Source organism: Macaca mulatta, chromosome 9 (genome assembly GCF_049350105.2).
Source record: "Macaca mulatta isolate MMU2019108-1 chromosome 9, T2T-MMU8v2.0, whole genome shotgun sequence".
NCBI lineage: Eukaryota > Metazoa > Chordata > Mammalia > Primates > Cercopithecidae > Macaca > Macaca mulatta.
In genome coordinates, this window is record NC_133414.1 from 128,054,835 (window position 1) to 128,070,814 (window position 15,980).

Below are 15,980 nucleotides of genomic sequence, written 5' to 3' on the forward strand. Positions count from 1 at the left end.
TTTAAATAACGAAGTTATTGCTCTAATTCAAAATGCGTTAAAGAATTTTCCAAGGAATACAAGCCATCTGGTTGGTGTTACAGCAGTGTTTTCATTAGAATGTACATTTAACATTTTAGTTTTATCAAAATTTTTTGAAATTAAGAATTAGAACCAGAACTCCTATCAGTATATATGTACGCCGGTGTGCATGCCAGGGTTAAAAACAGATTGTGTAAAAGTTCAAGCCCATTTTAGAAAGCCAACATTTTATATTATAATGTGCTGTTAATCAGGACTTTATTGAAATAAAAACATTGGCTCTTCCAACCCCCACTGCCAAATGCAGTTTTGTTTTGTTTTTGTTTTTTTTTTCTCTTTTAATCCTTCCATGGTCGCACAGGAAAAAGCACTCTGAGAACTTGAAAAAGCCTCTCTCCATCGAAGAGGTGATCATAAAATTTGTTACTGAATTTTGACATTCAAAATACATTTTCCCCTCTTTTCCTCTTCACCAGATTTGCACTGACCTTTCCTGCATGTTCGCTGTGAAGGGCGTGCTGAGCACTTGGAATGTTCCTGAGAATTAAAGGCAAAACTCACAAGGCCTAGCAGCTGAGATTCTAGCTATAATGAGGGTCTACGCCACAGGACATGTGTTATTGAAATTGCTCTTACTTAGAGTAAAAGTCAGCTATCTGAGACAAGGGCAGCTCTGGCATAGCTGAGTCTTCTGGGGAAAGCCTGCACGTTCTCTGGCAAGCTCTGGGCTTGGTCCCTATGTGGTCATCTGGGGCCCAGCCTTCTTTCAGTGGCATGGCTCTGCCAGGCCTCCGTCAGGTCTCACCGAGAAGGACAAAACCAAGGAGGATCTAAACTTCTCTCTTCTCTCCAGCCCCCTTCCCCCACAGCACCTGGGCCCAGCACGTGGGATACTTCCTGGGCTCAGGGCCTCAAATAGGCTCTGCCAAGAACCTGACCTGAGCCCTAACCCTGAAGCTGGCTCTGCCTGTGCTCCAGGGCATGGAATGGTCTCCTCCCCATCCCACCTCCAAGAGGCCAGGCCAGGAAGGGGCTGGGAAGAAGAGGACCACCGAACCTTGACAAACACGCCCAGCCTGGCTGCCGTCTCCCAGGAACGTCCGAGAAGAAAGCAGCTTTTGGAGGGTCCTGGATGAAGATGCGCCCAAAGTAGGTAGGGTGATGGGTGGACTCTGGCAACAGAGAGCAGCAGCTGCTCTGTGAACATGTAAGCCTCACTCTCCTTTTCAGCTTTATGATGGTGGCTCAGTGGTTATAACGAGATTCGGAGAGTTGAGCTTAAAACTGACTTTTCTCTGGCCTAAAAGGATTTGCTCAGAGAAATCACCTGTGAGTGGCGGGTGTGTGTGATAGGCGTTCTTTCAGCTCCAACCTATAACCCTTTTGGTAAACACACAATTCCCTCTCCAGATTCTTACATGCTTCCTCAATTGTTTAGAATCAGGGTACCTGGCATGGCCATGGCAGCCAAGATAGTATTAAGCTTTACTTTCTCCAGCCCTACTATGAAAACAGCTAGTATTTTTTTGTTTTCCAAATATGAAACAACAGTATAATTTTAAATTAGCTTCTGTAAACTACACCCCCACCCACCCTCACTCCCATTCCAACCTTCTCACTCTTCAGGGATTAGGTGCAGAGTAGTTTTAGTTGAACAAGAAACCAAACCCTTGAAAGACCGTTCACAGGAACACTGTATTCTTCTCACCCTCAAAAGCTTTAACCTGTGTTATTTTTGGCAGAAGTGGTACTTTCTGGTTATTTTTGGCAGAAGTGGTATCTGGCCTAAGTGGTATTTTCGCTCAGGGAAGATGGTTGTTTAAACATAAGTTTCTTTAACCTGGCTGTGTGCACAGTCAGAAAATCTCACTCTAGAAAATCTGCCTAGGAAAATAGCATTAGCGAGCACATTCTTTTATAATTCTTTGTGTTTCTATAGCCTCTATTGCCCAAAGATATTTTAAATTTTGTTCTTTCCAGTGACATATAAGTTTTCTTAGAACAGGTCCTGTGTGAAGAAATACTCGAATTTTAACTCAAATGCCGAGTTTTTTTTTTTTTTTTTTAATGCCATGGGCCAGTTATCTAAATTTCTAAGATAAAAATGCTCACTACCTCATGTAGGCTTTGCGATGGGTTTTTGTTGTTGTTGAAATGATAAGTAGATCATGGTTAAATGTTCTCTCCTTTTACTATGAAAAGGTCCACACACTTAAATTCAGTGAATCATGGGCGTTGATTTTTTCCCGTTTTTTTTTTTGTTTTTGTTTTTGTTTTTTTGTGGCAGTACCACTAAAGTGCATATATGTGCCAAAGTTCCCAAATAATTCAATTGCAATTGGAACCAATGGTATGTGTTGCCTGGTGATTTAGAGTTGTGTTTTTCAAGATTTTTACAATGTCTGTTACATATTTTAAATATTACCTTCCTCAACTTTAAATGACAGTTTTATAGTAAATACTAACAAATTGTGCTCGATGTTCTTTCTCATCTTCACACACCTCTCCTAACCCTTCACCAACTAGTCAGCTCATTCCCCCGGTGGCAGACTAGTTCTCTCATACCTCTACCAATGTTTTAAATATAAATAAATAACATCAAATAGGTCTTGCACATCTTCATTCCCTTGTTACAATGCACGTTGGCAGCAGTAATCTTTTTCCTTTAGATCAGCTTGTTTGAAATACGATGGCACTTAAAAGGGAAGGCCGACTGGAAGGACACCAATAAAAACACCAGCTCAGCTTAAAGCAATTTGATTTCAACCTGAAATGAATTACCTTGCAACACAAATAGATAATGGCAAACAGGATATGCTACTTATCAAGACTATTCCCTTCTGAGAGTGAGATCTCCAAGTTCCTTTGAAACTTGTTTCCATGTAAGGATAAAATAATATGATCTCCCCAAACATTTAGGGGCAGACGAACTACTCAGAAGAGGGAAAAAACTCTGAGAATCCAGTGTTCACTCATTGTTGATTTCTGAAGTGACAGCTCCAATTTGACCTTCCAAAGCCAAAAACAAAACCAAACCAAAACTCTACCAGTGCAGGCTGTTAACTGAAGCAGCCTTTCTAGAAGGGAGAACTACAGAATAGTTTCTCAGGAGGCTGTGTCTATGATGAGCTTTACAAACTAGAAATTTTTAACGACGTAGAAGGATGCCTTGGTTGTGTTTTCATACATAATGTGCAATGTTTAAATGATTTTTCTTTTTATGTGCAATGTCTAGAAGACAGTTATGTGATGGCCTTTTTTTTTTTAGTAATTCTTATAAGTGATAATATATCTGAACCATTTTCATTTTGCACATTACTGGATTGATCATTATTGTGGATATCCCAAAAAGCATATACCTTCCTGGGAACCCTTTGAGAAAAAACAATTTCCCTACTGTTTCAAAATATTACGACCATGCTTATAGTCCTCTTTACTGCATTAAGACAGTTAATAACATTCTCTTTTTTGGTGCAAATTACTTTGTGTACATATTCTTGATGGAGTCTTGATAATTGCCCTTATAATGTAGGCACTAAGGGACTATTTGAGATATTAGCAAAGATTGTAGCAACATCAAGTTTATTGTCTTGGTGGGATGCAAGACAAAGAATAGTGATTAATAATCTCTACAAAGTTTGAAATCTACTAAGACTGTTGGTAAAAAGTGTAATTCAACTTGTAAAATATGTCACTTCATGTCACTAAAAATTAAATGCAAATTCCCCAAATTGGGTCTTAATCACATTAATATAGATCTTCTATGGCAACATTGTTTGGGAAGTTTTGTGCTTTATTTTATCTGAATCAGTCTGTAAACTGTATGGTGAACCAAAATATCCAAAAAATAGAGATAGTTAAATCAATTCTGTCAATTTTTTTAAAGACTGCTGAGGAAGCATGATCTAGTGGTTAAAACGGAGGCCTGGGAAAACTAGAATAAAACCAAAATTCTACCCTCAGCTGAATAATTATATTTTACTATGCTTTATTTACCCCATGTAGAAAAATGATAACATTGCTATCTGCCAGGGTGCTTGGGAGGAATGTGCTTCTAGAATCTTCAGAGCCTCACACCCAGTGCCATGCCCCTCTTGTCAGAGGCCTCTCCATATGGCACTGTGTGTACAAGCATTCAGCAACCTTCTTTACCTTGTCATAATATCTGTAACAATTTGATTTTCTATTGACGTTCCCATGGGGTCTTCTGAAAGGTTTACCAGATTTTAAAGGTGGAGGGATGCATCATTTATCACTGACCTACCTAAGCTATCATAATCATTGTATTGGTATATAAAGGAAGGAAGAAATATGGTGCCCTATCATAATTTGAATTTCCATCTGTAGCTGGATTTTGTACAGTTTAACACTTTGGAGCTTTCCGTTCCACTGTTAAATGATAAAGTTTACACATCTGTACCTAAGAATCTGAAATCTTATCAGGTAATTGCATAAATGAAGTGTTTTACACAAAGCATTAAAATTTGTATCAGAAAGAGCAGCTCACATTCTTTCTCAATCAATACTGGCATATGTAAAACACTTTTAAAGCTCTCGTTGAAATAACAGACTAAAACGTTTTCCTGTCTTCCGGTTAGTCATTACCTAGATAGATATTTTTCTTTTAGATAAACAATCTACAGTGTGTTTACTAAAGCTTGCATTGATATCCCCCAATAGTGTTTGCTGCTGGAGTTGTATTCCAGCAGCTACACGAAATGAGTCCACAGTGCAGAGCAGGCAGGGCCCTCTGGAACCTGAGATTATTTGTTCTCTCACTGTTCTAAAGGTAATTAAGGAGCATTGCATGTTTCTCAATTAATGATTTCTCATTCAACAGGGGATCTTTGATGCTAATTTGTTTTAATCAGGGCAGAGGCTTCTCAAAAACTCTAAACAATTCAGTGAAGAGGAACTAGGAATTTTTAATCAAGTGGAAGAGATTTAAATGCTATGAGGGATGCATCCATCATGCGCCTTCAATTCCTGTTCATTTAACTGTGTTCTTTTGAGTTTTCTAAACCGATGCGAGAATTAAGAAATAGAGTATGTTGTATTCCATAGTACACTTTTTCCTTATATATTTGTGTGTAAATATAATGGACTTCAATTTCTCCCATTTAAAGCCTGCTTACATTCAACCTTTATTTCTCTCTGTATATAGAATATGTTTATACATACATCTTAATCCTCCTAATTGTTATATACACTAGGAAAAGTAGGAAACATGTATGTAAGAGTATACGTATATATATGTAGCGAAAGAATGCTGGAGGATACATTACAAATAAGCATTACATTTAAAACATTCTTTTTATCCCTTGGACAACTGTCACTGAGTGGCTGTTCATATTTTGAGCAGCTAAAATCAAACCCTACAATGTACACAAACATTCATAAGTTCTGCAGCCGTTGCGCCTTGAAGAGGCATTGCAGCCTGATTAGATCCTAGTTTGTGTGAAAAATGACTTCACCAGGTGACTTTGCCCTTACGAAAGTAAATACTCAAAGTAGTGAAATTAGAATAACTGCTTTTCTAATGATCAGCTTTTGTCTCACTCTGATGTTTTCGAATCATAGCTACTTTACAGAATGCCAATCATGTGAAAATGATGTTTATTTTTTTACCTTCCTCTAACTGAATGTAGAAAAATCTCAACAAATGTTTGGGAGGCCTAACTAGTTACAAACTTAGTGGGTCGCTGTATTGAAATAAGTGGGGAAATGGCCTGCTTTTTTGTTTGTCTGTTTTTTGTTTTTGTTTTGAGTCAGAGTCTTGCTCTGTTGCCCAGGTTGGGGTGCAATGGTGCAGTCTCGGCTCACTGCAACCTCCACCTCCCAGGTTCAAGCGATTCTCCTGCCTCAGCCTACCCAGTAGCTGGGATTACAGGCACCTGCCACCACACCCAGCTAATTTTTTTTTTTTTTTTTTTTTCTTAGTGGAGACAGTGAAACCATGTTGACCAGGCTGGTCTCAAACTCCTGACCTCAAATGATCTGCTTGCCTCGGCCTCCCAAAGTGCTAGGATTATAGGCATGAGCCACCAATGCCCAGCCTGTTTGTCTGTTTTTTAACCAGTAGCTCTCAAACTTTAGAGTACGTTAGAATCTTCTGAAGGTGTGCTAAAACAGATTGCTGGGGCCCACTCCCAGAGTTTCTCATTCAGTAGGTCTGGGGTTGGGCCAGAATGTTTATTTCCAACAAATTCTCAAGTAATGCTGGAACTCGAGGATCGCCATGTGAGAACTGTTAGAAACAAATCAAAAATAAGGCGGTCGTGGTTTGAATGCAGCACTGAGCAAAGAATCTGCCTTCCTCATATATTTCAGCATATTTTTCACAGGGTCTCTGCCAGAAAGTAGGCAGTCCTCATATGTCTCTGAAGTGGCCTCCAGGGTGAATTTCTGGGCAGGGGCTAAGTGGTGGAGTTGGGTAAGTGGGATGACATTATTGTCTGTATTTTAATTCATGGAGTGCTCCTTGGAGGGCTTTGCTGGAATAACAAACACCTGAAAACAAACTTTTAAATGGAAATAGTGTCGTGGTACACCTGTGCAAATGGGCAATGCTAGCACCAAACTGACTTGTGAAAAGCTAGACCAGGGAGACATTTCTCAGCCCTGCTGTTAATAAGAATGATCTGGTGTTCTGTTGGACATGAGTATTTTAAATAAGGCTGCAATTGATTCTTAACAGACAAGTTTGGGGAGCTCTATTTAAGGACGCAATCGGTTTTCCTTGGAACTATTCTTCACGGAGTTGCTAAATTGCTCATGGAGCTTCAGGGAGAAGGCCATTCACATCAAGCCTCTGTCTGGGGCACGTGCCCCCTTGCTGCCCACGCTGACCTCCTCTGCTGGGGCTTTCCCTGACGTGTGGCATAATTTCCTTGGTGGCTGTGAATTGGCCCAGTGTGCCTCTCAGTTGTATAATCTTCATGCACAGTGTGATACATTCAATTATGACTCGTTTTTGTTCTGTCAATGCTGGTTTATTTTTTTCTGACTCTCATAAGGTAGTTTTACGAGAGTAAGAAGCGAGAAGATCCTCATACTGGTTTCATTGATTATTTAATTGCATTTACATTTGCCCTTAAAATTCATTAGTGGACATAGAATTAATTAGTAGACATGCAATCAAGTCAAAAGATGACCCTGTAGTGAAATGCGTCTTCTGAAAGTTCGAGTATTTGGTAGCACCTACTATGGGCTACACACCATGCCATGTTATTTAATCCTCCCACAACCAGTAAAAGAAGAATATTAGAGTCCCCATTATACTGAGGCTTAGAGCATTGACCTGTCTAAGCTCACATGGCTAGCAAGTGCAGACAGGGGAAAAATCCACCATGTGTTGCTTCCCCCAAACCTGCTGTGATTAACACACAACCTTCATACAGTGTCAGAAAAAATGATGTCAGAAACTCTGACCACCATTCCTTTATCATATTTTCCAATGACAGAAACCTTTTTAATCCAAGACATAGTCTCCATTTTCTAATGGGCACCCTTCATTTTTCAAGTTGTCCTCGGTCTCCCATGTGAAGGTAAATGAGCTCTAGCTCTCTCCAGCTTCAGGAAGTCTTAGACTTTCAGTTGCCCGTGACCCACCATGCCCATGAGTCAGCCTGGTGAATCACACAGTCATCACTGTGCGTGTTCCTGGGCTGGCTTCAGACCTAATCATGTCACATCATTGGGTCACAAGTGCTAGTGATCTAATCAAAAGTGACTTGCTATTACATCTTGATGCCATCATTTCGTCCGTATTCCACGTCGCTGGGATTTTCAGATCTCTAGGCTGTAGTTGCAATGCTTGTTTCAGTCCAGTGCAAAAAGTCATCAGCACAATAGTTCAATCTAGTGACACTTGTGCTTCGTTAGTACTTACCTTGGATAGTGTTAAGCACACCTCCCTTCTCTACTCCTTGGGCTTACTGAGCAGTGGACCGTGTCTTCTGCTGTCATTTACCCAGCTTTTCCTCGACTCTTAAGCTTTGGAAAAACAAAGCACCAGTTATCATGTGTCCTCTAGATAGTATATGTATCGGGTCAAGTCACAGTACAAGTTGTTATGAAAGGCATTAACATTCCTTCCTAGAACTCTAGTGTTGCTATCATAAACACTGTCTAAGCATGGAGGTCTTCTTTATACAGATTGCATACTAACAGGAATTCACACACAGCACTTTTCAGTTAAAGCATGCTTGTGGGACTAGGTAGGTTACTTTTTCTTTTTGTCCCAACCTTGGTTTCCTTATTTGTCTAACAAGGGCCTTTTTCAGGACATACTGGCAGATTCTGTCTGAATTCTCAGCTGGTGATAATGCTATTGTGCTTACCTGCATTGCCATGGCTTTTATGAAATAGCTCTGAGAAGACTGTGAGGACCTGTCAGCTTCATTCAATTCCACAAGAAATACATGTTCTTAAAATGGCACACGAGTCATCCTAGGAATGTGATGTGCAAGGTCAAAAGGTTTCCTTCTGTAATATTTTTGGTCTCCTTTGGTTATGCTTGGGTTGGCATCCTAGCATATTGAAAGAACATGGGTATTGAAGACTCTTCTCAGAGATTTTATATTTTCTCATACAGATCCTCTGCATCATACATACTTTAAATATTCTTTATCCACCAGCACCAAAATACTAAATTCTTATTTCTCAGTGAAGCTCAATTTGGGTAGCCAAAGGACTATATATTGTAACTTCATCATCTCAGCTTTGTGTTGAAACTTCGTTACCTCTAAAGGGATTTTATGAAACACATTCTTTCCACACAGAAGATAAAATGAGATGTGGAGGATTCATAAATTATTTGGGCATCAAACGATTCTGTATAAAAATTGCCAGTTAACAGAGACAGGAATGTTGATGCCCTGTAGAAACAGTCTTCTAAAAAGATTATTGGAAATATTTTGCGGTGGCCAACTTTCAGAAGAAATACCACAATTACTTTATGGTTATATTGAACAGGAACAACCATTTTTCCATCTGGGGCCAAAATAAAGGGTAATTCTCCATCAAGCATGGCCCTAACAGCCTAGAAACATGCAAATACTAAGTAACTAGCTGGTGTGTTTGTATGCAACATGCAGATAGATGTCTGACCTAGATACATTTCTAAAATTAATTTAACGGCGCTGCACTGGGTCTGGCTAATACTCTAACAAGTTTTTTTTTTCTTTAATGATGAGCATAAACCCTGAGGGCATTGTGTTTGATAGAAGTGACAGCTCTGCAAGATGCAGGCTTCTCTAAGAGTGAGTATGCTGACTCAGAAAAAAGAAGGACAGAGTCGGATGGTCAGGGAGTTGTCAGACAAATTAGTAACCTCCTAGATTAAAAGTTATGTAGCTAATCAGTGGTACAGACATACTTTAACCATGTCCCAACAGAGGAGGTGACTTTTTAAAGGTGCATTCCTTAAAAGAAAAATCAGTATAGGACCTAGAATCTACATTGTGAAATGAGTCAGTGTCGTCCTCCTTAGATTATTCGACATAGCTTGAATTCTATTTCACCTGAATAAGGGAGTTTGGTTTATTTCTTCTTCTTTTTTCCCCCCACCTCAGCCTCAGTAAGATCCATCATGTGCCTGAAACCACACAGGGCATTGAAATCTTTGTCTTTCAAATACACTTTGAAATAAAATCGCAGATGTTTGTGTATTTCTAAGATATTGCATAATTAAGTCTGATATCAATGAGGGAATTGAAACAAGCAATTCAGCAAGAAAGATAGGTATTTTATGTCTGTTTGCCTGGAATTTGCTTTAAAGTAGCTTAAGTTACACTCAAGATTAATTAATCGTGTGGTTGATTGCTGTGATGCGTGGAGCTGAGGGACATCCCTCTGATTTGGAAGGTACGTGCAGGAGACCTGATATAACCAGACTGAAATAAGTATCCCAAAAAGGACACGCCGGAGTATCTCTAAATGGAGGGGCGGAGGAAATGAGACTTACCTAGTTTAGTAGTTCAGTGTAAGCATCAGAGTCCTAACTATTATCGTTAGCATCTACCCAATTCAGGTATCATGGCACTTGAAGGGAATGTTGAGTTTGTGACATTTGAAGATGATTAAAGGATTCTTAAGATTCTGTTACAAACTCAAGAGTGAGTGCTCTAGGCACATCGCCATATAGTAACTCCTCAGGAAGATGCTTAGTGATACACTGCCATGCACTGGGGTTCGGACAGCAATGTAAGGTTCCTCTTCGCTGGGAAGAATGGGGGTGGGTCTTTGGTATCCAGGAGGCTGCATCTGAACTCCAGTTTTCTGTGCCTTGTCCCTGTTTTGTTGGTTCCTTCTGAGGACCTTATGTTTGTTTCATCACTTAGGGTACATTGAGCTACAAATAACAGACAATTTGAGTAGTAGTGGAATGAGCCATAAGGAATTTATAGTTCACTTAACAAGACAGCATGGCAGTGGGCAGTCCTGAGATTGTTTTGATGTTTCAAAGGTGTTTCCCTGCTCTGCTTCTCACCCTCAGTGGATTGGCTTTTATCCACCAATGTGTGCATCTCAGTCACAAGATGGCCGCCATGGCTCCGGGCCCTACCTCCTCACATGACTGTGCAAAGCAAGAAGGCAGGGAAGGGGCGATCTTGCTTTCTCTTTAAAACCCTCTTGTGTTTCATCAGGAAGGGAAATCTTCAGAAGCCCACCTGCCCTTCAGCATATCCTCTCAGCTTTCATGAGCTGAGACTGAGCCACATGCTTACCCTAGACCAGTGAATCTTCTGGCAAGGGGGAATGGGATCAGTCTAGACCCTCTCTATTCAAAGTATGATCCAAAGGAGTTGTTTCCTGGGCTGAGCACACTGCAACTTGGGAAAATCAAGATTATGTTAGCAAGATAAGTGGAAATGGCTTTAGGGTGGGCAACCCATCAGTGTCTGTGCAGTCTTAAAATTCCTCATCACTTAGACTGGGAATGTCACCTGTTTTGGCGACCACTACTTTTCTCTCCAAAATGTTCTGCAAAATACTGGCTGTTTATATTACTGCTAACCCAGGGAATGGTTGTGGTGCACTTGGGTGACCCTGCAGCTATGTCCCCTGTCTACTGGCACTTTGACCATTTTAGTATTCTCTGGGTGCCGAGACAAAGGGCACATGTCTTCCACTCCCTTTGGCAGGAAGCATGACTTTCTGAATAGAGTCCAAGCTGAAACTGGCCCCTCACTATGACAGATGGAATATTAGGACAAATATTCATGTCCTAATCCCAGGAACCTGTGGATGTTAGCAGATATGGCAAAACAGACTTTGTAAATGTGATTAAGGTAAGGATATGAGGATGGGAAGGTTACCCTGGGTTATCCACTTGGGCCCTAAATGTGATCACAAGTGTGTTTGTGAGTGAAGCAGAGGAAGATTTGACTGACTACAGAGGAGGAGAAGGCAATGCGACAACAGAGGCAAAGACTGGAGTGAGGACAGTATCAGCCAAGAAATGTCATCAGCCACCAGAGAGGCTACAGGATGGATTCTCCTCTGGAGTTTCTAGAAGGAACCAGAATCAATTTTCCTCTGGAGTTTCTAGAAGGAACAAGACCTGCCAGTAATTTAATTTTAGCCATGTACCACTCATTTTGGACCTCTGGCCTCCAGAGCTATAAAAGAACACATCTCGGCAGAAGCCATATGACGAAGGGAACGTCATCGTTTGGAAAGTGTCGCAATAAGACGCACACATCGTGCCGCCGCTGTGGCTCTAAGGCCTACCACCTTCAGAAGTCGACCTGTGGCAAATGTGGCTACCCTGCCAAGCGCAAGAGAAAGTATAACTGGAGTGCCAAGGCTGAAAGACGAAATACCACCGCAACTGGTCGAATGAGGCACCTAAAAATTGTATACCGCAGATTCAGGCATGGATTCCGTGAAGGAACAACACCTAAACCCAAGAGGGCAGCTGTTGCAGCATCTAGTTCATCTTAAGAATGTCAGCGATTAGTCATGCAATAAATGTTCTGGTTTTAAAAAATAAAAATAAAATAAAATAAAAATAAAAAAAAGAACACATCTCTATTGTTTTAAGCCACTAGGTTTGTGATAATTTGTTACAGCAGCCACCAAGAAGTGAACATGCCCATGTGGCAGCCCTCGACATTCCCTGTTTGACAACTTTAAACCCAGCAATGTTATTTTTAATTATTTCAGTATAAATACAAATGACATTATAGATAGTTTTGTTTTTTTTTTTTTTTTTTTTTTGACAAGACATTCAAAACCTGTTAGAATACAGTCCCAGTTGGGTTAGGATAAGATTTAGACTCCAGGAAGCTCACAGAGGCAGTTATCCTGCGCCATCTTACTTGCAGGTCATTGGTTACCATCATTACCTTGCCCACCTGCAAGACATGGTAACAGGAGGGTGGACCTGAGATTCGCACCCCTCCTCCCTCACACACACACAGCTTCACTTCAGCTGCTCATAGAATAGAAAGGAAGGAGCACAATTAGTCAACCAACTTTACAGATGCTTTTCTGATTCCTTTCTACAGTGATTTGAGTAAATTGTACTTTGCTCCACCAAAACCATTTGACAGGACAATAAAGACAGAGAACGGTCAAGGCGCCAGCTCTGAGGAGACTAAACGTGCTGCCGGAGTGAATAAAGGGCGGCCATTAGCAACCTTGAAGGGATGCGAGCTGACTCGGGAGAAGACTCAGAGGGGACGGGAAGGTCTCATGCACAGCCATGGCCATGGGCAAAGGCCACAGCTCAGGCCAGCCCGGGGGAGGCCATAATTCTGCAGACGGGAAGGCCTGACCTCCAAGAAGGAGAAGCAGCCATTCCTGGCGTTGGCACGTTTGTGCTGATGGAGGCTTTTAAAGAAGCTCTTTGGACTGTTCATCTCAGGCCATTTGGATAGAGATGGATGAGGGTCTGAACTGAGGGAGACTAATGTGAAGAATAATTGTTTTCACTGCTGGGAAGGAGGGGGAAGAAGCTGTCACAATCTTGCAAGCACAGCTTCTTCTCAGAAATGTGCTCGCAGACCTGCCGTCTGCTCCTAAGCTCATGTTCTTCTAAATGGTGCTCATTGCAACGCAGCCACCTTTGTGGCTCTTTCCACTGCTGGTGGGCCACCATGCTGCAGAGCCATCTTTTCCACCTCCAGGTCTGCTGGGTACAGAGCCTGATCCTCTGGCCCTTGACTTCTTTATTTGGAAATAAAGGAATATTCAGCACTGCCTCACTGGCACATCTGAGCCTTGTGGTGCAACCTTTTGCCAATGGCGAGGACTGATATATGAAGTTTAGAGTGGTTGTGTGTGTGTGTGTGAACACCTGCGTGCATGCGTGCACATTAACATTCCCCTTATTTACATCATCTTGGTGGTGCCCCTCTGAAAATATAACACATCCTCAAGAAAACCACAGCTTGGCTCCTTATCTCAAAAGAAAGAAGCCCCAAGTTAAAATACAAAAAGAAATAATACAGTAATATTCAATTCTGGATTTTGAGGTTACAAAGGCCCAAGTCCTAGCATAAGCAATAGGTTGAACAGAATATTCAGCCAAAGGCCATTCCTCTTAGTCATGGAAAGAGATGATGGTAGATGACCAGATGGAGGCAGGAAGAATGTATGGAAGGGAGTCCAGGCCCTGCCCCCTTGCCCCTCTCCTTGGACCAACACCAAAGGGGATACATATGTGTGTGTGCTTGATGTGTGTGTGCATGGTGTATGTGCACGTGCAAATTGGAGTGTCTTAAGGTCTTGGCTATTGGAAGTAGCCTGTAGATTCTGCAAGCCCATGGCCAGTGAAGGACCCAGCTGTCTCAACAGATACCAAAGGGGACAGAGGCTGATTATCAGAGCAAAACCATGCAGTGGCCCTCACCAGAGATGCCACTATGGTCAAAAGTTGGTGGGAACGGGAAACACCTTCCCAAATGACGTAGAGGCTCGAACCCCATCTCTGACATCACCCTGCCCCACAAGAACGTAGATGTGGCTTAGGGAAGAGAGGAGGGCTGAAACGACTGGAAACCTTCAGGGAAACCTTCAAGTGGCTGAGTTTTCTTTTCTTGCCTACTATCCTGCCACAGTTGGAGTGGAAGGTTGAGAAGAAAATGGTTCAATTAGAGAATATTTTCTTTTCACATTTGGGTATCTGGATTGTGAAATATAGCCAATATGCCAAATTGATTCAGCCTGCCATGAGCTAGAAATACACCTTCAGCTCTGGATTTCAGCTCATTGTTTGGAGGGATTTAGCTTGGACGTTTTATTCACTACTACTTCCTTCTCTGTCATTCCCAGTGGAGCTGATCTGAACGGATGATGACTTCCTATGAATGATCTCACTCATCCCGCAGACTCATTGAATATGGTTCATGCATGACTAAATTTATTTATGATACAAATAAACACCATCCAAAAAGGACTACCACTCATTAAATACTTGCTGTGGTGCATTGTCCTAGGGATGTGGTATGTAGAACCTTACTCAACTCAGTTCCCTCCAGTCACCTGTGATGTGGCTGCCATATTCTCTACCTACAGAGGAGGAAGAAGTGCCTCCCCAAGGGTGCACTGGTCATACTGAACTGCCTCATCAAATAAACAAAGAAATACACTGAATACAAGATCTATAAGAGACCTAAGAGTTAGAAGGCAGAAAATGCTGGCTGTAAATGGATTTAACCTTTGACTACCACTTTCCCTGTGCCTCCGTTTCCTCCCTAAAAACATAGCCATCAAATTGCTTTGGCAAAGGCGGAGAGCTGATGTTGAAAGGGCACGTGGGCAACAGACCCTGGAGGGTGCAGGGACCACAGCACTCATTCCTGGACCCCCGTTCTTCCTGGAGAAAAGAGGGTCTGGGCTTATTCCCTGGCACTGAAATCCTTGGCAGTCCTCAGATGGCATAGAAGTCCAGAGTGCTGGGCTGAACCCTCAGATTTGTCCAATCTGGGTCACTTAACCTGTTCTCTTTGAGGCACTGGAAGGCAGTGTGGCACAGCGGCTGCACTCATGACCTGTGGAACCAAGTAGTCTGGGTTCATGTCCTGGACTGACTGTGGGCAAGTGATTCAGCCTCTCTGTGCTTCAGTTGCTTGATCTGCAAAACACAGATAATAATGGTATCTACTTCAAGACTTCTCTACAATTGGAGATGAGCGCGTGAGTTACAGGCATAAAGTACTCAGGACAGGCCTGGCACATGGTGGTGCTGTGAAGACATTAGCTCTCATCATTATCCAAGCTGGGAAAGTTTCCCCAAGAATCCAGTTCATAGTCTAACTCTAAACCTAGTTTCCCCATTACTCTGATGTCTGGTGGTACAAGAAGGTCTCTTGAACAAAATGGGCCTCTAATGCATCCCTGTTTTGCTTCTTTGGAAACAGTATGGCAAGACCTCATTTGCTCTGACAAAGCCCATGAGATAATTATTCAAGAGGCTTTGGAGAACTGAGGCATTTTCCTGGCAATCAATCCACCTTCCAGGCTAATGGAGCCAAGGCTGGTAAATGGTGTCTTCTGCTTTAACATGGAAGGCAGGGTGCCAGCTCAGTGAAACACCTACTACATGCCAGGCTCAGTTCTACTCACCCTCCTGACAACTCGGTGTGCAGAATCATTGGCCTCATTTGTATAAAGAAAGAAACAGAAACTTCAAAGGGGTTAAGTCACTCTCAAAGGCCACCTGCTGGTAAGTGGGGCTACATTCACACCCAGGTCTGCCAGATGGCAAAGCGTCAGGCCTTCCCCTGACTCCGTGGGTGTTTCTCCTTTCTCTGTGTCAGGGATGCTTGCACCCCAGCCACTCCACACTTCACTGCCTGACCCTCTTTCCAGCTCTATTCCTCCTTCATTGTTCAGGACAGTCTCTCAGTTGTGCCTGGTGGTATTTGAGATCCCACTGTTAGCCAGCTTCTTTTCTTCCCACTCCTGAGAAAGCCGCTTCAAAAAAGTCACTCACAATAGTTTATGCA

At 42.0% G+C, this 15,980-nt stretch overlaps 1 protein-coding gene across 1 annotated transcript; it reads left to right on the forward strand.

The window, feature by feature from the left end:
• The first annotated feature begins 11,649 nt into the window (after window positions 1-11,649).
• Window positions 11,650-12,050, forward strand: LOC699392 (large ribosomal subunit protein eL37-like). Its single transcript, XM_077947601.1, has one exon. The coding sequence runs from the start codon at window positions 11,677-11,679 to the stop codon at window positions 11,968-11,970; it is 294 nt and encodes a 97-aa protein (XP_077803727.1). The 5' UTR covers window positions 11,650-11,676; the 3' UTR covers window positions 11,971-12,050.
• The last annotated feature ends 3,930 nt before the right edge of the window (window positions 12,051-15,980 follow it).

Coding starts and splice junctions, on each gene's coding strand:
- LOC699392 (XM_077947601.1), top strand. CDS start 11,677: ATGACGAAGGGAACGTCATCGTTTGGAAAGTGTCGCAATAAGACGCAC.